The sequence below is a fragment of the Coregonus clupeaformis genome, chromosome 18 (genome assembly GCF_020615455.1).
Source record: "Coregonus clupeaformis isolate EN_2021a chromosome 18, ASM2061545v1, whole genome shotgun sequence".
Lineage (NCBI taxonomy): Eukaryota > Metazoa > Chordata > Actinopteri > Salmoniformes > Salmonidae > Coregonus > Coregonus clupeaformis.
Genome location: NC_059209.1, coordinates 14,506,539 through 14,527,979, shown reverse-complemented (window position 1 = coordinate 14,527,979; position 21,441 = coordinate 14,506,539). Strand labels below are relative to the sequence as shown.

The window sequence follows — 21,441 nt, the reverse complement described above, 5'->3', positions numbered from 1 at the left end:
TTACTGATGGTAGGCTTTGTTACTTTGGTCCCAGCTCTCTGCTGGTCATTCACTAGGTCCCCCCGTGTGGTTCTGGGATTTTTGCTCACCGTTCTTGTGATCATTTTGACCCCACGGGGTGAGATCTTGCGTGGAGCCCCAGATCGAGGGAGATTATCAGTGGTCTTGTATGTCTTCCATTTCCTAATAATTGCTCCCACCGTTGATTTCTTCAAACCAAGCTGCTTACCTATTGCAGATTCAGTCTTCCCAGCCTGGTGCAGGTCTACAATTTTGTTTCTGGTGTCCTTTGACAGCTCTTTGGTCTTGGCCATAGTGGAGTTTGGAGTGTGACTGTTTGAGGTTGTGGACAGGTGTCTTTTATACTGATAACACGTTCAAACAGGTGCCATTAATACAGGTAACGAGCGGAGGACAGAGGAGCCTCTTAAAGAAGTTACATGTCTGTGAGAGCCAGAAATCTTGCTTGTTTGTAGGTGACCAAATACTTATTTTCCACCATAATTTGCAAATAAATTCATTAAAAATCCTACAATGTGATTTTCTGGATTTTCTTTCCTCAATTTGTCTGTCATAGTTGATGTGTACCTATGATGAAAATTACAGGCCTCTCTCATCTTTTTAAGTGGGAGAACTTGCACAATTGGTGGCTGACTAAATACTTTTTTCCCCCACTGTATATGTAACTGTGACTGAAAATGACCCAAGCCAGGTTTGAGTGCCATAAATGCATTTTTAAGGATGCATGAATAGACTGTACAGACAGAGATGGGGTCCCACTGGTTTCGTCGTATGACTGTATCATCATGTATGACTTCTAATCCTGACTAACAATAATTCACTGCATGGGGCCTGAGCAAAACACACACAGACTGACATATTTAGATGGACAGCTCTGTGATATGAGTGTTAGAGATGGGCCATGCCCTGGCCTTGTCTGTTGACAGACATGAACAGGACACATTTCACCTCACAGGCACCCAGCACCCCATCACATGCACAACACTCAAGTCTGCAGTATACACCCATATTTAAGAAGTGTCAACTCTGAAGAAGTGTCAACACTTGTGAATTAATGCTGACTGTTTCCTGTCTGTGCAATTCACACAGCAAATTATTTTCACCCTGAGGTCTGACATTAATTACTCTAGTCAAATAATTTCCTTTGTGAAAATAGCCTTAAATTAAGAGATCAACAGACCAAAAAGAGCACTGATACTTCACACCGAGCTGTGTGTATGCATACTCATGTGTGTTAGTGTTAGTGTTAGTTGTGTGTGTGTGTGTGTGTGTGTGTGTGTGTGTGTGTGTGTGTGTGTGTGTGTGTGTGTGTGTGTGTGTGTGTGTGTGTGAGAGATAAATAGAGTGCTACTTCTAGAGTTAAAAGTAGATCATTGTATTAATTCCAGTTTATTTCAGCTACTCTTAATAAAGTCCTCACTCTCAACCCACTGAGGTATGAAGTCTGTCTTTCCCTGAGAGATGATGTGAGATGATGGTTATTGTATTCTGCTTTGTGAGGGTACACTGTAACCTCAAAACTGTCAGGAACGAGTGAAGATATTCACAAAGAAACAAACACAAGACTAGGGTTGAACTACTGAAGTGGTGAGAGGACAAGCGCTAGAGGCAGCTGAACACAGAACTATAGGGAAGTATCATCCACCATCTGCATTCTGTCCTAAAGACAGTAAATCATCACCATAAGGAACCACCTAATGGTAAAATACCATTCCATTTATATCCCCCTATCCGGAATACCTATAATCAATGGCTGCAATTTTTCCCACACCAAAGTGTGCTGTAGCATGACTGATAAGCTAATGATATATGTTCCTCTACTTGGCAGATTGAGATGTCTGCCAGCACAACCTGGAAATCTGTTTTTAATTTCCCATATGGATTTATTTCAGGCATCTGTGAAGAGAGATGGTTTGCCATATATTTCAACATCAAATAGAAAATCAGCTTGAAAGCCCACTATGACCCTGTTCTTGAGTTCACCCTGACCCCTCTCAAGTAGGATATTGCTATATATGAAGTGGAGTAAGGGAGGAGAAGGTCAAAACACTTGAATGGCAGGAGTCAGGAGTAAACAACTGGAGCTTGCTCAGGAGGGCACAACATTACGGAACTTTCAGATATAAATGTATTCTGTTGAATAAACATAACTTTAGTCTATCATGTGCAATGACGAATTGTGGCTGCTCGACGTATTACATTTCTATCGGCTGGTATTATAATGTTTCACCCTTCTGAATACACCCCAGATTGCTGTAATTCTCCCACCAGCAACTCATAGTCACCAATGCAACACAACTACTGTAAGAGGCCAGGATCATTTTCTCCCCTTAGGCCTGGCAAGTCTGGGAGAAAGATACTGTACTAAAAGCCAAACAGGTGATTTTTAGCAACACCAAAATGGGATCATAACCTTGAGTAGGCGGTAGTTGTGATGCGGGGGCAGCGCCTGTGAAGATATTAACTTTCATTCTGCTAATTAAGTTTGGGGTGTTTACAAATATGACAGGACGACAAGCTATTAGTGGCCATTTATTTTAATGAGGGTCACTCGACTGTGCTCTTTATCAGGCTTACTGACAGTCTGTTGAATATGTATAAGCCACGTGTCACTTCCGAAACCCCTTTCGATGGGAAACGCAAATATTATAGCAATTACAATTAAGTCACACAGCTAAGTATACCTAGGTCGCACAGTGGTTGATTACTGTTCTGGTAGGTTTCGTTCGGAGTCATTGTGACTCTGTCAATTGTAAAGCTAATTCCCTATTCCCTGGGATTTGACATAGTCACTCTGATGTCATTGTGACTGCTATGAGATGGAGCTGACTATGGCTGTAGTGCATAGCATGGCTGCAGTGTAGCAGTGCTGTAGTGTAGCATGGATGCAGTGTAGCAGTGATGTAGTGTAGCATGGCTGTAGTGTAGCAGTGCTGTAGGGTAGCATGGCTGTAGTGTAGCAGTGCTGTAGTGTAGCATGGCTACAGTGTAGCAGTGCTGTAGTGTAGCAGTGCTGTAGTGTAGCATGGCGGCAGTGTAGCAGTGCTGTAGTGTAGCATGGCTGTAGTGTAGCAGTGCTGTAGTGTAGCAGTGCTGTAGTGTAGCATGGCTGTAGTGTAGCAGGGCTATAGTGTAGCAGTGCTGTAGTGTAGCATGGATGTTGTGTTGCAGGGCTGTAGTGTAGCAGGGCTATAGTGTAGCAGTGATGTAGTGTAGCATGGCTGTAGTGTAGCATGCTGTAGTGTAGCAGGGCTATAGTGTAGCATGGCTGTAGTGTAGCAGGGCTATAGTGTAGCAGTGCTGTAGTGTAGCATGGCTGTTGTGTTGCAGGGCTATAGTGTAGCAGTGCTGTAGTGTAGCATGGCTGCAGTGTAGCAGTGCTGGAGTGTAGCAGTGCTGGAGTGTAGCATGGCTAAAGTGTAGCATGGCTGCAGTGTAGCAGTGATGTAGTGTAGCATGGCTACAGTGTAGCAGTGGTGTAGTGTAGCAGGGCTGTAGTGTAGCAGGGCTGTAGTGTAGCATGGCTGTAGTGTAGCAGGGCTGTAGTGTAGCATGGCTGTAGTGTAGCAGGGCTGTAGTGTAGCAGGGCTGTAGCTGTAGCAGTGCAGTCTCAGTAGGGGTCAGTGCAGCCCAATAGAGAGGGCAGCACTGTCCCCTTAACTCCACACTACAGGCCTATTCTTGGTCCCTGGACACGGTGCAGCCAATTTAGCGCTCGCTGCAAGTGTCCTTCCTGCCACAGAGTGCTATTCATCACTCTCATTATCGTCCGACTGAGACACGCTTTGTAAAGTACAGGAGGCAGGAGGGGGCAGGGATTGAGTCATCATGCTCGTCCAATCAGAATGGGCCCCAGGTCTAACTATAGACTAAGGTGTTGTCGGAGGCCGGATGAAAGGGGAGATGGGGGATGAGGAAGGGGTTGGGAAGTGCAGAGAGCTTAGTGGCAGGGGCTAGCTGGCATGCATTATCACTGGTCCATCCAAAGCCTACTGCAAATGATATGATTTAGGTTCTAGTGCTTTAAAAATCTAATTAACGCTATGATTTAGAATGGACATACTGAAATTGAAAGTAGTTCAACAGTGATTAAATGCATACTTTTGTGAAATACTATGTAACATTTGTACTTGAAATGTTACATACCACAACATTTTCATTTACCATCAAGAAGCCTCCCCTTATACTCTAGCTATAGTAGCAGCTAAGTCAAGAAACTGAGATGTTTATGCAAATGCCAGGGAATGCACAGGGCAGTCTGGACACTGTTTTTGAGGGAGAAGAGCAAGTCAGTGGAGGATATAGAGAACCTTGATATGCTCCAGTCCCAAATACACACACACATACACACACACACACACACACACACACACGCACACACACACATCCTTAACCTGACAGCCTCCCCCTCTGTCCCTCCTCACCCCTCCTACCCTGATGTTGACAGCGTGAAAACCACCTGATGTGCTCTGAACACCAAATCAGGTTAAGCCTCTGCTCTGCCGGTCTCCTCTGTGCCAGAACGCTTCATTTATCTCACCCAGACAAGTGCCTCGGGATCAACTGAATTTTCACTCTCTCCCTGACTCACCTCGGTAAAATTATAAAAATGGTAGTACTTGCATAATGGTACATTATATGATGAAGCCGTTGAAATCACTGATCGCTTGGAATATTCACAAGGTTATTTTGTGTTATTCTCTCTTTGTACATAATGTAGTGTAATGACTAGACACTAGTTGGTTATCAGCTACAATAACTTGCACATGCCTGAATGATGTGTTATTCAAAGATGGAAGTTGGGTTCTTGGAAAACCCATTGCATGACATTCTATGTAACAGATGAATGATTCTGTGCCCTTGAAAATATCTATAGAATAAAAGAAGGAAAAATAGATGAATACAGTAGATGAAAACATGTTTGAAACACATCATCCAACCCTGCTTAATAGTGATTGCACATAATCATGCTAATCTCATGACCTTAGCAAATTGAACCATTTGGCAATGTGCAGTGCATTACATGCTTATTATATGTTAATGACAGAATCAAATGCATAGAGGCTGCCTTGGACTCGTCTCAGTTCCTAAGTCTTTGGCCCTGTGCCTGTGGATGTGCCTGTGGTGTAACGAAATAGAACAGGGGATTGTTTGTCGAACTGACCTGTGGACTAGCACATTCCCGTCTCTCGCTGGGCGGATTAACTGCATTCCCCTAGGTAATCCGGTCTCTCTCACCTGATTTACCGACTACACAGCGCTTTGAAGTCTCACCTTTCCACCGCTGATTTTCCGGGGGTTGCTGGCTTCTCACAAAGGAGCAAATAATGTCCCAGGCTGTGTTTTTCTCTCTGTGTTATGGGCTGCTGCAGGCAATCGGAATGGCTCAGTCGTATAAAGCGGTGGCTGTGAACTGGACAAAGGGAGTGTAGACCTTTAGATGGATAACACTGAGAGCAGCTCGGCTTACTCAGGCACAGGTTGTTCACTGGAGTGACTGTTATACCTCCTATGGTACCTGTGGTGTCATACATGTGTATTCTGCCTGCTATGGTTCTATTGATGCCAGGTGACAACCATATTAAATACCCGAGTGTCCCAGTCAGCCAATTAGATACTCTGCTGTATGTACAGCTCTGAATGGAATCACTGATTTATGTTTGCAATATGCATTAGACTCACTTTGGTGTGAGTAGACCCCTCGTTGATCATTCATACTGTTTTCTCACGCAATTCTATGAAATAATGTAGGATAACGATTTTGAAAAGCAATTTTGAAAATCTCAAAAGCTTGAATAGCTTAATGATGATTGGCTGTTGTTGTCGTCAGTAATGCAGACACTAGTCATCGTTTGTCAGGTTAATATTTCTTAACGAGATCATTAGGCCCCTCTAGGTTGAATTAATTAAAACATAATCTCCCTTGATTGCGACAGCCTCTCGCTGTCAAGATGGCGTCCCTCCGACAAGTGCTTGTTTGTTCATTTCGGCGCTAATAATGTGTTAGTCAGTGGGGTACTGGGTCTCTAACCGGGTGCTCTCATTTCAATCACGCTGCCCTTTGCATGCACAGATAATTACTTGTGATTGTCCTCTGGTGACACCACATAGCACAATTACAGCCAAGGTCTCCAACAGGAAGAAATTGAGGTTAACAGGAAATGTGCTGTTTCACGTCGGCAGTGTTACAGGGTTTCTTTGGATTCCTTTCAAACTAATCGTAACACACTTGTGTCACTTTGCCAGGGTCTCCAATTGACACCAATGATCAGCAACAGTGCCTTTAGAAATAATTCACACCCTTGACTTTTTCCAAATGTTCTTGTGTTAAAGCCTGAATGTAGTGTAGAGGATCATTGTACCATTTAAACCGCTGTGAAATGTATTTTCAATAACTGTTTGAAGCTGGTGTACAAAACCTAAAGAACAAGAATGAAAAAATGAAACGTAAGAACGGGACGCATAGAAATAGCGCATGTAGAACAGATCTACCACTTCTTAGACTTGCTTTCAATGAGAATGGCCGGCAGGTAGCTTAGTGGATAAGAGCATTGTGCCAGCACTAATCCCAGAGCCGACTAGGTTAAAAATCTGTTGATGTGCCCTTGAGCAAGGCACTTAACCCAAATTGCTCCTGTAAGTCGCTCTGGATAAGAGCGTCTGCTAAATGGCAAAACAATATAAATAATGAATGAATGACATATCCATAACTCACATTTCTATGTGAATTTGGTCGGGTCACCCAAAAAGTTACATATTACAGCTTTAAAATTGATTACATTTAGATTTGTTGGTCACTGGCCTATACACAATAGTATAATGTGACAGTGGAATTAAGTTTTCAACCCCTTTGTTATGGCAAGCCTAAATAAGTTCAGGAGTAAGAATTTGCTTAACAAGTCACATAATAATTTGCATGGACTCACTCTGTGTGCAATAATAGTGTTTATACCACAGCATTGCTGAATACTCGTTTCTGATTGGCTAGAAGGGTATTATAGATTGGACATTAAAAGCAGATAATGGGACAGTAGGAAAAGATATCGGGACAGTTGGAAAATATATTGGGACACCTTGCAATCATGACGCAATAAGCGCCTACACGTGCACACCGTACTTGCTTCAAAGTTACAGAAAGCTAAACCTACAACCACACAAACCGAAATTGTAAATGCAGGTCCAACGAGGAAAAAACTTAGCTAGCTAGCATTGATTTGTTTTTTTTCAGAGACATATTTTTTTCGAGCATCTGATGACCTAACTTGGTGAGTGATTTACATGAATTTCTCTGGTCCCTACTGTTGCAGTCATGACGCAAGTGGCGTTATGCTGTCAAATCCTCCCACGTTTCTAGTTTGACCAGCTGTTTTAAGCAACTGATATTTTTTTAATTTGGTTGTCATATTGGCAGGTTTGCTAGCAACAAACAATTTAGCTAGCTTCTAGCCTAGTGTTTGATATGCAATGCGATCTCCTCATAATGAACAGTGTCGAGTGTTCTGACGAGAAGGCAAACTTGTCTAGCTATGCCAGGCGAAATCGGGCATTATCAGCTCATTGTTATGGATGTATCCAAATGAATGGCAATAGAAAAAAGCTACTTTGCTGTTATTCTGGCTGTAAGAGGTCGTGACTGTGTTAGCTGTAGCTAACTAGCTGGCTAGCTAGCAAGCAAGTGATAAGAAGACTGAACGACTGGGTCGCGTCCATAAATATCAAACCAAACGAACGACTGGGTCGCGTCGCTATCGTCCAAAAGATGAGAAAGTATGAATTTGCTTATATATATGAAAATATCAACGAAAGCGTTTTATTTCTACCGGCGAATATGTGCTTAAGTATTGTTTTCTTTGGCAACTGTGGTATAAGCGGGATAAACGTCTTTTAAACAAACGCAACGGAATAAACGTTGCTGTTATTATGGCTGCAGAGGTCGTGACTGTGTAGCCGTAGCTAGTTGGCTAGCTAGCAGCAAGCAAGGGATAAGAATGTTGCCACTGAGCATGGCAACGGAACATAAAGAACAAACTACAGGGTTGTGTCCATAAATATCAAACTAATCGAACGAACGACTGGGTCATGTCTCTAGCAACCCAAAGATGAGAAAGTATGAATTTGCTTATAAAGAGGAAAACATAAACAAGTATTTCTAAATACACTGCTCAAAAAAATAAAGGGAACACTAAAATAACACATCCTAGATCTGAATGAATGAAATAATCTTATTAAATACTTTTTTTTTTACATAGTTGAATGTGCTGACAACAAAATCACACAAAAATTATCAATGGAAATCAAATTTATCAACCCATGGAGGTCTGGATTTGGAGTCACCCTCAAAATGTAAGTGGAAAACCACACTACAGGCTGATCCAACTTTGATGTAATGTCCATAAAACAAGTCAAAATGAGGTTCAGTAGTGTGTGTGGCCTCCACGTGCCTGTATGACCTCCCTACAATGCTTGGGCATGCTCCTGATGAGGTGGCGTATGGTCTCCTGAGGGATCTCCTCCCAGACCTGGACTAAAGCATCCGCCAACTCCTGGACAGTCTGTGGTGCAACAACGCCACGTTGGTGGATGGAGCGAGACATGATGTCCCAGATGTGCTCAATTGGATTCAGGTCTGGGGAACGGGCGGGCCAGTCCATAGCATCAATGCCTTCCTCTTGCAGGAACTGCTGACACACTCCAGCCAAATGAGGTCTAGCATTGTCTTGCATTAGGAGGAACCCAGGGCCAACTGCACCAGCATATGGTCTCACAAGGGGTCTGAGGATCTCATCTCGGTACCTAATGGCAGTCAGGCTACCTCTGCCGAGCACATGGAGGGCTGTGCGGCCCCCCAAATAAATGCCACCCCACACCATGACTGACCCACCACCAAACCGGTAATGCTGGAGGATGTTGCAGGCAGCAGAACGTTCTCCATGGCATCTCCAGACTCTGTCACGTCTGTCACGTGCACAGGGCGCCAGTGGCGAATTTACCAATCTTGGTGTTCTCTGGCAAATGCCAAACGTCCTGCACGGTGTTGGGCTGTAAGCACAACCCCCACCTGTGGACGTCGGGCCCTCATACCACCCTCATGGAGTCTGTTTCTGACCGTTTGAGCAGACACATGCACATTTGTGGCCTGCTGGAGGTCATTTTGCAGGGCTCTGGCAGTGCTCCTCCTGCTCCTCCTTGCACAAAGGCGGAGGTGGCAGTCCTGCTGCTGGGTTGTTGCCCTCCTACGGCCTCCTCCACGTCTCCTGATGTACTGGCCTGTCTCCTGGTAGCGCCTCCATGCTCTGGACACTACGTTGACAGAAACAGCAAACCTTCTTGCCACAGCTCGCATTGATGTGCCATCCTGGATGATCTGCACTACCTGAGCCACTTGTGTGGGTTGTAGACTCCGTCTCATGCTACCACTAGAGTGAAAGCACCGCCAGCATTCAAAAGTGACCAAAACATCAGCCGGGAAGCATAGGAACTGAGAAGTGGTCTGTGGTCACCACCTGTGGTCAGTCCTTTATTGGGGGTGTCATGCTAATTGCCTATAATTTCCACCTGTTGTCTATTCCATTTGCACAACAGCATGTGAAATGTATTGTCAATCAGTGTTGCTTACTAAGTGGACAGTTTGATTTCACAGAAGTGTGATTGACTTGGAGTTACATTGTGTTGTTTAAGTGTTCTCTTTATTTTTTTGAGCAGTGTACAGTGGGGAAAAAAAGTATTTAGTCAGCCACCAATTGTGCAAGTTCTCCCACTTAAAAAGATGAGAGAGGCCTGTAATTTTCATTATAGGTACACGTCAACTATGACAGACAAAATGAGATTTTTTTTCTCCAGAAAATCACATTGTAGGATTTTTAATGAATTTATTTGCAAATTATGGTGGAAAATAAGTATTTGGTCAATAACAAAAGTTTCTCAATACTTTGTTATATACCCTTTGTTGGCAATGACACAGGTCAAACGTTTTCTGTAAATCTTCACAAGGTTTTCACACACTGTTGCTGGTATTTTCGCCCATTCCTCCATGCAGATCTCCTCTAGAGCAGTGATGTTTTGGGGCTGTCGCTGGGCAACACGGACTTTCAACTCCCCTCCAAAGATTTTCTATGGGGTTGAGATCTGGAGACTGGCTAGGTCACTCCAGGACCTTGAAATGCTTCTTACGAAGCCACTCCTTCGTTGCCCGGGCGGTGTGTTTGGGATCATTGTCATGCTGAAAGACCCAGCCACGTTTCATCTTCAATGCCCTTGCTGATGGAAGGAGGTTTTCACTCAAAATCTCACGATACATGGCCCCATTCATTCTTTCCTTTACACGGATCAGTCGTCCTGGTCCCTTTGCAGAAAAACAACCCCAAAGCATGATGTTTCCATTCCCATGCTTCACAGTAGGTATGGTGTTCTTTGGATGCAACTCAGCATTCTTTGTCCTCCAAACACGATGAGTTGAGTTTTTACCAGAAAGTTCTATTTTGGTTTCATCTGACCATATGACATTCTCCCAATCCTCTTCTGGATCATCCAAATGCACTCTAGCAAACTTCAGACGGGCCTGGACATGTACTGGCTTAAGCAGGGGGACACGTCTGGCACTGCATAATTTGAGTCCCTGGCGTCGTAGTGTGTTACTGATGGTAGGCTTTGTTACTTTGGTCCCAGCTCTCTGCAGGTCATTCACTAGGTCCCCCCGTGTGGTTCTGGGATTTTTGCTCACCGGTCTTGTGATCATTTTGACCCCACGGGGTGAGATCTTGCGTGGAGCCCCAGATCGAGGGAGATTATCAGTGGTCTTGTATGTCTTCCATTTCCTAATAATTGCTCCCACAGTTGATTTCTTCAAACCAAGCTGCTTACGTATTGCAGATTCAGTCTTCCCAGCCTGGTGCAGGTCTACAATTTTGACAGCTCTTTGGTCTTGGCCATAGTGGAGTTTGGAGTGTGACTGTTTGAGGTTGTGGACAGGTGTCTTTTATACTGATAACAAGTCCAAACAGGTGTCATTAATACAGGTAACGAGTGGAGGACAGAGGAGCCTCTTAAAGAAGAAGTTACAGGTCTGTGAGAGCCAGAACCAAATACTTATTTTCCACCATAATTTGCAAATAAATTCATTAAAAATCCTACAATGTGATTTTCTGGAAAAAAAATTCTCAATTTGTCTGTCATAGTTGACATGTACGTATGATGAAAATTACAGGCCTCTCTCATCTTTTTAAGTGGGAGAACTTGCGCAATTGGTGGCTGACTAAATACTTTTTTCCCCCACTGTATATATTATATTTCTAAATGTATGCTTTCATATTGTTTTCTTTGCAACTGTGGTATAAGCAGGATAAACGCATCTGTTCTGTACATTACCTTGGAAAAATTAACACCGCAAAGGTGCGTCATCCATTATTTCCAAGGTAATGTACAGAATGGAGGCGTTTGACCCTTACTTAACATGATTTTTGGATGACTACATCATCTCTGTACCCCACACATACACATATCAGTAAGGTCCCGCAGTCTAGCAGAGAATTTCAAACACAGATTCAATCACATAGTCCAGGGAGGTTTTCAATGCCTTGCAAAGAAAGGTAGATGGGTAAAAATAAAAAGAGCAGACATTAAATATCCCTTTGATCATGGTGAAGTTATTAGTTACACTTTGGATGGTGTATCAATACACCCAGTCACTACAAAGATACAGGCATTCTCCCTAACTCAGTTGCTAGAGAGGAAGGAACACACTGCTCAGGGATTTCACCATGGTGACTTTAAAACAGTTACAAAGTTTAATGGCTTTTACAAGAGAACTTGAGGATGGATCAACAACATTGTAGTTACTCCACCATACTAACCTAATTGACAGGCATTGAAGTGGGGCAAATCCAACACAACACATCACTGAGTAACTGCCTCCTTCTTTTCAAGAATGGTGATGGCTGCATCATAGTATGGGAATGCTTGAAATCGGCAAAGACGAATGAAAAGAAACAGGGTGAAGCTAAGCACATGCAAAATCTTAGAGGAAAACCTGCTTCAGTCTGCTTTACACCAGACACTGGGAGAGGAATGCACCTTTCAGCAGGACAATAACCTACAACACAAAGCCAAATCTACACTGGACTTGCTTACCAAGAAGACAGTGAATGTTCCTGAGTAGCCAAGTTACAGTTTTGACTTAAAACTGTTGAAAATCTGTCAAGACCTGAAAATTGTTGTGTAGTCATGATCCCCAACACCTTGACAGAGCTTGAATAATTTTGAAAAGATGCAAAGCTCTTATGAGACTTACACAAGAAGACTTACAGCTGTAATCGCTGCCAAAGGTGTTTCCCCCTGTTCAGAGAAATTAGTCATTGAAGTTGTTAGGTTCATGTCACATTATACATCTTGATGTTTACAGGTTTTGCCCACTAGATGGTGTTGTTCCTGCTATTAGGTGGATATTCAATATTAAAGGGATAATTCATCCAAATTATAAAATTACATATTGGTTTCCTTACCCTATAAGCAGTCTATGGATACCAATCCATGCTTTGGTTTTGTTTACCTGGTCACAGTTTCAAATGCAAACGTTTTAGCATTTATGGTACAAATCCAATGCAATTCAATGATACCTATATCAGTATTTTTGCACTTTGTGTCCAAATCATATTATGTAACTTCATTGAGTTACTCAATCAATCTTTTTATACTTTAGAATGACTTCGACATGAACCGCGAAAATGCTAATATATGTACAATTGCATTGGATTTGTGCCATGACAGGGATATTGGGGAAGAGATGGATATTCCAGCGGAACAATCCATCCCTCTGACCCATGATCTTAAGACCCCATTTCCACTTTCTCTGCATTGCTGGGAGTGGCGGCAAAGCTGTACCCTTTCCCTCTGGTTAGACCAGACGTTGCAGAAGGGTTATGCCATCCAATTTCATCTGACCCCTCTCCCATTCAGGGGGGTGATGGAGACGGTGATGAAAACGGCTAAAAAAGTTGCCGCTCTCATTGCAGAGGTTATGGAACTTTTGGCGAAGGAGGCGGTCACAGTAGTTCCCTGGGAGCAAAGGAACAAAGAGCTATATTAGCCCTATTTCCTGGTGCCTAAAAAGACAAGGGGAATGAGACCGATATTGGATTTACGCATTCTCAACGAGAGCGTAGCCAAATGGCCCTTCCGAATGCTAACGACAAAACGTCTACTGGAATGTGTGATTTTGTACGAGTATAGACCTAAAGGACGCGTACTTTCATGTGCCGGTGCAGCCGCGTCATCTCGCACGTTTTCCAAATGTGTGGAGGCGGCATTGGAACTGTTGCGTCGTCAGGGAATAAGGCTACTAGCCTACCTAGACGACCTAGGGGTTCTCGCTCCGTCAGCAGAGCTGGTGTTCACTCACACAACACAGACAGTGATTCATCTCACGCGTCTGGGGTTCGCTGTGAATTGGAAAAAGAGCGCACCCTGGCCCATTCATCAGATTGTCTATCTGGGGATACAGATAGACACTGTAACGATGAGAGCTCGAATTTCGGACCCACGAAGGGTTGCTATGTTGCTAGCCCTACGAAGGTTTCGTCCGAATCACACGGTAACGGCGCTTTCGGTCATGTCACTCTTGGGTCTCATGTCGTTGGCCCATTTCGTGGTTCCGCTGGGACTCCTGCGCATGCGCAGGATACAGCGATGGTTCGCCCAACTACGACTAGACCCAGTGCGTCAACGTTGTCAGTTGGTGGTGGTTCCCCTATCGCTCAGTGCAGATCTGAACTATTGGAGAGACCGTGTGTTCTCACACACGGAATCCCAATAGGCAAAGTGTAATCCTACATTTTACAGATGCCTCTCTGACTGGATGGGGAGGAACATGTCAGACCCAAGCGATAGGAGGTCTGTGGCCTCTTTCGAGTCGTCACATCAACCTCTTAGAGTTGGAAACGGTTCTACTGGTTCTGACCCACTTTGCGTCTACCCTTCGGGGTCGCGATGTGCTGGTCTGGTCAGACAACCGAACCACAGTAGCCCACATCAATCGCCAGGGAGGAGTCAGGTCTCCTGCACTCCACCGGGCGGCGGAAGAATTGTGGCTGTGGGCTCACGAGCACCTTCGCTCATTGAGAGCAACACACATTCCAGGCTACTTGAACGTAGGGGCAGACATCATGTCTCGAGGGGGTCCTCGGGACGACGAGTGGCGTCTGCACCCGAACATCGTTCTCCAAATTTGGGAACGGTTCGGGAGAGGTGGATCTATTTGCATCACGCGTGAACCCGCATTGCCCTCTTTGGTTCTCTCTTCGAGCTCAGGACGAACCGCCACTTGGAAGGGACGCATTTGTGCACTGACCGTGGCCGAGAGTTCTCCTGTATGCTTTCCCACCGCTGTCCTGCATTCTCCCACTGTTAGCCAGGATGAGATCAGGCGGGCTGTCAATCATATTGGTGGCTCCCGATCGCCCAGGGGCTCCATGGTTCGCGGAGATGATTCAGATGTTGATTGCACCACCTTGGCCAATTCCACATCAACGGGACACGTTGTCTCAGGCGGGAGGCACGATAGGGCAGTTGCCCATAATCGGCCAACCACTGAAGGCTTGGCTCCTGAGAGAGACAGGCTAGAGCGCCGTGGGTTATCTGATTCTGTAATCAGAACCATACAGGGTTCACGTGCCAGTTCCACTTCCAGGGTTTATGCCAGCAAATGGAACGTGTTTTCACAGTGGTGTGCCACAGAAAATGTGGACCCCGTGTGCTGTCAGGTTGAGAGTGTTCTATCGTTCCTATAGTTCTTATTTGATAAGCAACGATCGCCCACCACCATTAAGGTGTTTGCAGCGGCGATTTCGGATTGTCATGAGGGATTTGGCAGAGACATTGTCTTCAGCCACCCTCTGGTGAAACGTTTCCTTTTGGGAACACGGCGGCTTAGGCCAACGCCTAGAGCCACGGTTCCTCAGTGGGATTTGGATCTGGTACTCGAAGCGCTCTGCGAGCCACCGTTTGAACCATTGAACCAAATTCCCCTCAAGATGCTGTCTTTGAAGACGGCACTGTTGCTCGCTTTGACTACTGCTAAGCGTGTCAGTGATTTGTGTGCTCTTTCGACGAGACCCGACTGCCTTGCCATTAATGGCGATTTGAGCAGAGCGGTGTTACGTCCTAACCTGGCATTTATGCCGAAGGTTATTAAGAGCTCATATAGATCACAGACCGTGGAGCTGTGGGCTTTTTCTCCCCCTCCCCATTGGGAGAGGAGAGAGGAAAGGCTCCATCGCCTGTGCCCAGTGTGCGCTTTGGCGTGTTACGTTGAGCGCACAGAAGCAATTAGGTCATCACGTCAGCTGTTTGTGTGTCACGGTGCGGCTGCACTAGGTAGACCACTTTTGAAACAGCGTCTATCTCATTGGCTTTGCGAAGGCATTAAGACAGCTTATGAGGCAGCGGGGCGACAATTGCCTCAGGGTATAAGAGCCCACTCCACTCGTGGAGTAGCGGCTTCTATTGCCCTTTTCAGAGGAACAGGGGTAGAGGATATTTGTGCAGCGGCGTCGTGGTCGTCACCATCTCCATTTATCAGTTTCTATCTCTTGGATATGTCTTCTAACTCTTTGGCTCGGTCTGTACTCAGTGTAGCTGATGGGAGGCCTTGAGCTAGGAGAAAGGAATGCAGGACTAAAGAGGTAGGTCTCTTTCAGGTCCGCTCCTGTTAGAGGGAGAAATAAATGACTGACATGTTCAGTACAGTAGAGGGAATGTTATTAATCTGCCCACCAGTGTTACTGGGTTGGGGGAGGATGATGAGGGAAATAGTTTTTGTAACTTTGTTACATTACTATTAGATCGGTCATAAAATATTGATGGAATTGTGACGTCATCTATCTGCGCAGATTAGTATGGCTCATATTCTGGTTATCTGCCCACTAGACATTGGCAATGCCATTGGACTAGGTGGGGCGGATTTGTACCGAGGACACAGTATATTGTGACACAGTGTGTTACAGTACTGTGGGACTTGGTCGCAGCCATTGCTAGGCCCGACCTTTTCATTTAAGTGGAAAGTGTTGGGCTCGGCAGGGAGTACATTTTGGAGCGTTGCGCTCCACCTTAAACCAATAGGAGCAGAGCTCCCCTAGGGGCAGAGCTCCATGATATAGAACGATAGTTACCGGAGTTGTAACTCCAGTTCTATGAGTGGAGCGGAGCCCCATAGGACTTAAGGCCTTGCCGACCCTCCAGTCTCGCTGAAGATAATTCTCGGGAGGCTGATTGAGGGGAAGCGTCCCCTCTTATAGGGACACCTGTACTCCTATTGGCTGCAGGTGTGTGCATAATTTTGTTCGCTGCCTAGGCAGCGGGGTAAACCAATAGGAGCAGAGCTCCCCTATGGGGCTCCGCTCCACTCATAGAACTGGAGTTACAACTCCGGTAACTATCGTTTCATGTCTCTCCATCCCATCCCCACTCCCAAAGTTTAAAGAGGGGAGTATGTCACCTCTTAAGTATTATCAAAGAGGACTAAACCCTGAGGTGTGATTTGATCAGCCTATCTTGTGCTGCAACTTAGAAGAACTCCACAACCCCCTACCTACCTACCTACCTCCCTACCTACCTACCTACCTACCAGTGGAGACTCCTCAGAGGAGGAAGGGGAGGACCATCCTCCTCAGTGAATTTCATTACCAGTTCAAAACATTACCAGTTATCATTTTTAGATAAAACTATGCTAAATATAATCACGTCACCAAATAATTGATTAAAACACACTATTTTGCAAATAAGGTATACAGTAGCCTCCAAAGCACTCTGTAGGGTAGCACCATGGTGTAGCCGGAGGACAGCTAGCTTCCATCATCCTCTGGGTACATTGACTTCAATACAAAACATAGGAGGCTCATGGTTCTCACCCCCTTCCATAGACTTACACAGCAATTGTTTATGACAACTTCCGGAGGACGTCCTCCAACCTATCAGAACTCTTGCAGCATGAACTGACATGTTGTCCACCCAATCAAATCAAATGAAATTGTATTTGTCACATGCACCGAATACAACAGGTATAGACCTTACCATGAAAAGCTTACTTACAAGCCCTTAACCAACAATGCAGTTAAAGAAAGAGTTAAGAAAATATTTACTAAATAAACTCAAGTTTAAAAAAAAGCGCTATAAAATAACAATAATGAGGCTATATACAGGGGGTACCGGTACCGAGTCAATGTGCGGGGGTACAGGTTAGTCGAGGTAATGTAGGTAGGGGTAAAGCTGTAGCTTATGAAAGCATAAGCTACAGCTAGCTAGCACTGCAGTGCATAAAATGTGGTGAGTAGTTGACTCAAAGAGAGAGAAAGACAATAGTTGAACAGTTTTGAACAAATTAATTTCTTACAAAATGACGGAGATTACGTCTTTTTTTTTCACTTACTTAGCTAGCAAATGCAGCTAGCTAGTTCAGTCTACTGAAACACCCTGCTCAAACAGAGGGATGATATGTTAGCTAGCTGGCTATGACTATCCAACACAACACTGGAACTCTTCCAAGTCAAGGTAAGCTTCTGTAACTGCTTACTGACTGTCTTGTTTTGCACGCTTTGTACAAAATAATAAAATGCAGTACGACAGGATCTTTATAAATGTAGCTCTTTATTAACTAGTTAAAACTGGCATGTTCACGTGTCTCCGGCCATGATCAACTGAAAATGACTTCACAACCTGGGTGGTCTTAACCAATCATAGCACAGTATGATACGACTGTAGAATGCAACCAATTACAATTCAGTATGTTGACACATATGAATATTACACTGACTGTACACCGTAACGTTACTGCATGATTGTAGCGGGTTTACTAACGCGTATTAGCTATGCTGACTATGACGTTACTTTAGCAAATATGGTGACAACGATGTAGGCTGTGTGTAGCAGTTTGGCTTGGAAAGGTATTTTTGCCTGGTCACATACAGCTGATGTGTTGTGCATTGAAGTCCACAAGCGAAGGGAAGAGGTAAGAGGAGGAGAGCGCATGCGAGAAGGAATACAACATGGCTGCTATGAAAGTGAACTGTGTTTTACGCGTGATCAGGGGTGTATTCATTCCGCTGATTCTGTTGAAAAACGTTTCTTCAACGGAAGGAAACGGAACAAAACGGGGATAACATACCTGAATTTGTCCAATAGAAACTCTTGTTTGTAACTGTTGGACTAATGATTACACCCTATATAAGCTAGATGCAGGCAAGAGTGTGCAAGGTGGTATTGAATGTCACTGTCAGTCCATGTGTCACTGTCTGTCACCTCAAATTTGTCTCTCGAGCTGTGTGCATCTACATAGTAAACTTTAATTCATAGGCTAGGTAGTAGCAACCTCATGATGGACACTCATCTTAAACAGCTCTGACCGCCACTGCTACCTACCTACCTACCACACGAGGCCGATACCAATGTCTTTCTCTGTAGAGGCAGCGGTGAAAGCCCTTGTCTTTCTCACTTTGAACTTACAGTATGATCCAGATGATGATATGCTTCTCAAAATATAATGTTATTTTGTTTCCTTTGTGTCCCAGCGGGATGCATGTTCTAGAGGATTCTACTCAGTTATGGAGGACTTTTCCTAATTTATTTCAGTGCTTGACTTCTTACCACCATCAGGTTGAGAAGGTTGATACCAGCAGCGATGTTCTCACCATATTCACAAACATCATGTCAGTGGTGGGCTACTGTGGTGCTCTGTAGGTCTACAGGCTAGGCTCTTTATAAATAACGGTGGATATACAGTGCATTCAAAAAGTATTCAGACCTTTTGACTTTTTCCACATTTTGTTACATTACAGCCTTATTCTGGAATTGATTAAATTCTTAGATGTTGAAGATAACATTTCAGAAAGATTAAGCAATCAAACAGGCTTAGACTTTAATCATATTTGAGTTCTTAAGCTTGCTGACTATGTTCCATATTCATGAAGTCAGTGTGTATAGTCACTGAAGAGTAGGGGCATGCTTTAGAGTGGGATTAAGTGTTTTGGTACTCACTTTACTAGATGGGGAATGAGCCCTTTGCTTATGGGTATGTTGCCAAATGTAATTAATGCCAAGTTATGGTTCTTCTCAAAATCGAATGAAACCTTATACTTTTGTTCATGAGGCTGTGGGTTCCTTTATGAGATATACTATACAATCACAAAACACATCCTATTCTCAGCAGGACACAGGTTATTCTCAGCAGGACTTGGCCCCATACACTAAACACTGTCCGTAACAGATTCCAGACATAGAAAACCGAGACTGAGGGCCAATGGTGATTTTTGGAAAGAAAGCATTGTTCGTTGATTTCGATCTGCCTCAAAAGAACATGATGACTGACTTTTATCACGGTTCTCTGATCTGTAGATTAAATGGCAAGAGACCCGCTAATTGCAGCCAGATTGAAGACGAATACATTCCTTTAACCTCTTAAGGATCAGACATATCCAAATCTAACTGCCTGTAGCTCAGGACCTGAAGCAAGGATATGCATATTATTGATACCATTTGAAAGGAAACACTTTGAAGTTTGTGGAAATGTGAAATAAATGTAGGAGAATATAACACATTAGATCTGGTAAAAGATAATACAAACAAAAAAACATGCGTTTTTTAGTTTTAGTTTTTCGTCATCTTTGAAATGCAAGAGAAAGGCCACAATATAATATTGCAGTTTAGGAGCAATTTAGATTTCGATTTTGGCCAATAGATGGCAGCAGTGTGTGTGCAAAGTTTCAGATTGATCCAGTGAAGCATTGCACTACTGGACTATTTTCTATCAAGTCTGCACAAATGTGCCGAATTGGTCAATTGATACATTTTCAAGTACATAACTATAGAGAACATACAAAAATTATATGGTAATACAAAATGTAAGTTTATACACTCCCAGGAGTGTCATACATGATGGATCATTAGCTTATACACTAACTTTCACATATCTAGATGGCCGGGCAGGGTGGGTGTGGAGCCAGAGACAGCAGGGGTTCAAACTGTAGAACCCATTTCCTACATTTTAATATAAAAATTGATTTTATCAAACAAAACTATGCTATATTTTATCTCTGGGACCCTTAGGATGACAAATCAGAGCAAGATTACTGAATGTAAGTACATTATTTACCTTCAGAGGTGAATGTATCAAACCAGTTGCCGTGATACGTTTTTTGTTGTTGTGCACTCCCCTCAAACAAAAGCATGGTATTTTTTCACTGTAATAGCTACTGTAAATTGGACAGTGCAGTTAGATTAACAAAAAGTTCAGCTTTCTGCCCATATAAGACATGTCTATGTCCTGGAAAGTTTTCTGTTACTTACAACAGTCATGCTAATCACATTAGCGCACTTTAGCTCAACCGTCCCGTATACTGGACACCGATCCCATAGAGGTTAACACTTATTGAAACCTACTTTCTTCACATTGCATTGCTAAACTCTACACGACGATTGGTGCAATAGCCTGCTATATGTGTTTGTTGAGAGTCCCAAACCCAAATTGGTGTGTAGCATTAACGGTCAATCCCAGGAAACCATTAGACTTATTAGATTCAGGAAACCAGCCCCTCTGTCTCTGTGAAAGCATCTTGGGGGAGGCAGAATCAAGTAACAAACGAAGCAAATTCAATACATTCTCCCCACCAATGCATTCTAATGAGAATGAGGTCCTGCTAATTGCCAACATGTGTGCTTTAAATAAGTTAATGGGCCTCTTTTCTGTTTTCTTGGCTCTTGCAGATGTTAATGAATGCGAGAAAGACCCGTGTAAAAATGGGGGGATCTGCACAGATCTGGTTGCCAACTACTCTTGCGAATGCCCTGGGGAGTACATGGGAAGGAACTGCCAATACAGTAAGTGCTGTGTTTTTTGTTTATTTGATCTTCCTCTTATCTTTTCTCTTCTATTTCATGATCACCCTTGCCTGGCTTTTCTGCGTACAACTGATGACGTTGGTAGCTACTGCTGGCAAACAGGGCAAGAACATTCTTTCATTTTGTGAGGCTTTAGGGAATGGGATAATTCCATCTCTTTCTTTATCTCTCTATCCATCTTTCTGTATCTAAATCCACACGCGTCTTCATCTGTGTGCTGCGGAGATTGTTGTGAAGATTCAGGGTTGTTCAAGATGAGACTGACTTTGTCAAAAGCTCCTCCATGACTGCAGACAATCAATGAGCAGACGTTGCAAGACACACAAACACACACACCAACACACACACACATACACACACACACCCACACACACACACACACACATATATTCTTAACCTTACCCAGACATCACTAGACATATTCCCTGTATAGGGACAGGCACAATCTCTTATAGTTACAGCAATGTGCTAGTTTTGAGTAGTCCGGTGGGAGCTGAACTGAATATTTTATAACTCAGGCATTGGAGCAACTTGTGGCAC

General features: G+C 43.8%; 1 protein-coding gene across 3 annotated transcripts in view; it reads left to right on the top strand.

The window, feature by feature from the left end:
* Positions 1 to 21,441, top strand: part of LOC121550311 (EGF-like repeat and discoidin I-like domain-containing protein 3) — a 301,126-nt gene that overhangs the window by 156,337 nt on the left and 123,348 nt on the right. For all 3 annotated transcript variants that reach the window (XM_041862526.2, XM_041862525.2, XM_041862527.2), the window contains one exon: positions 20,767 to 20,880. In XM_041862526.2, the coding sequence (XP_041718460.1) occupies positions 20,767 to 20,880 (114 nt within the window). The remainder of the gene's footprint in view (positions 1 to 20,766; positions 20,881 to 21,441) is intronic.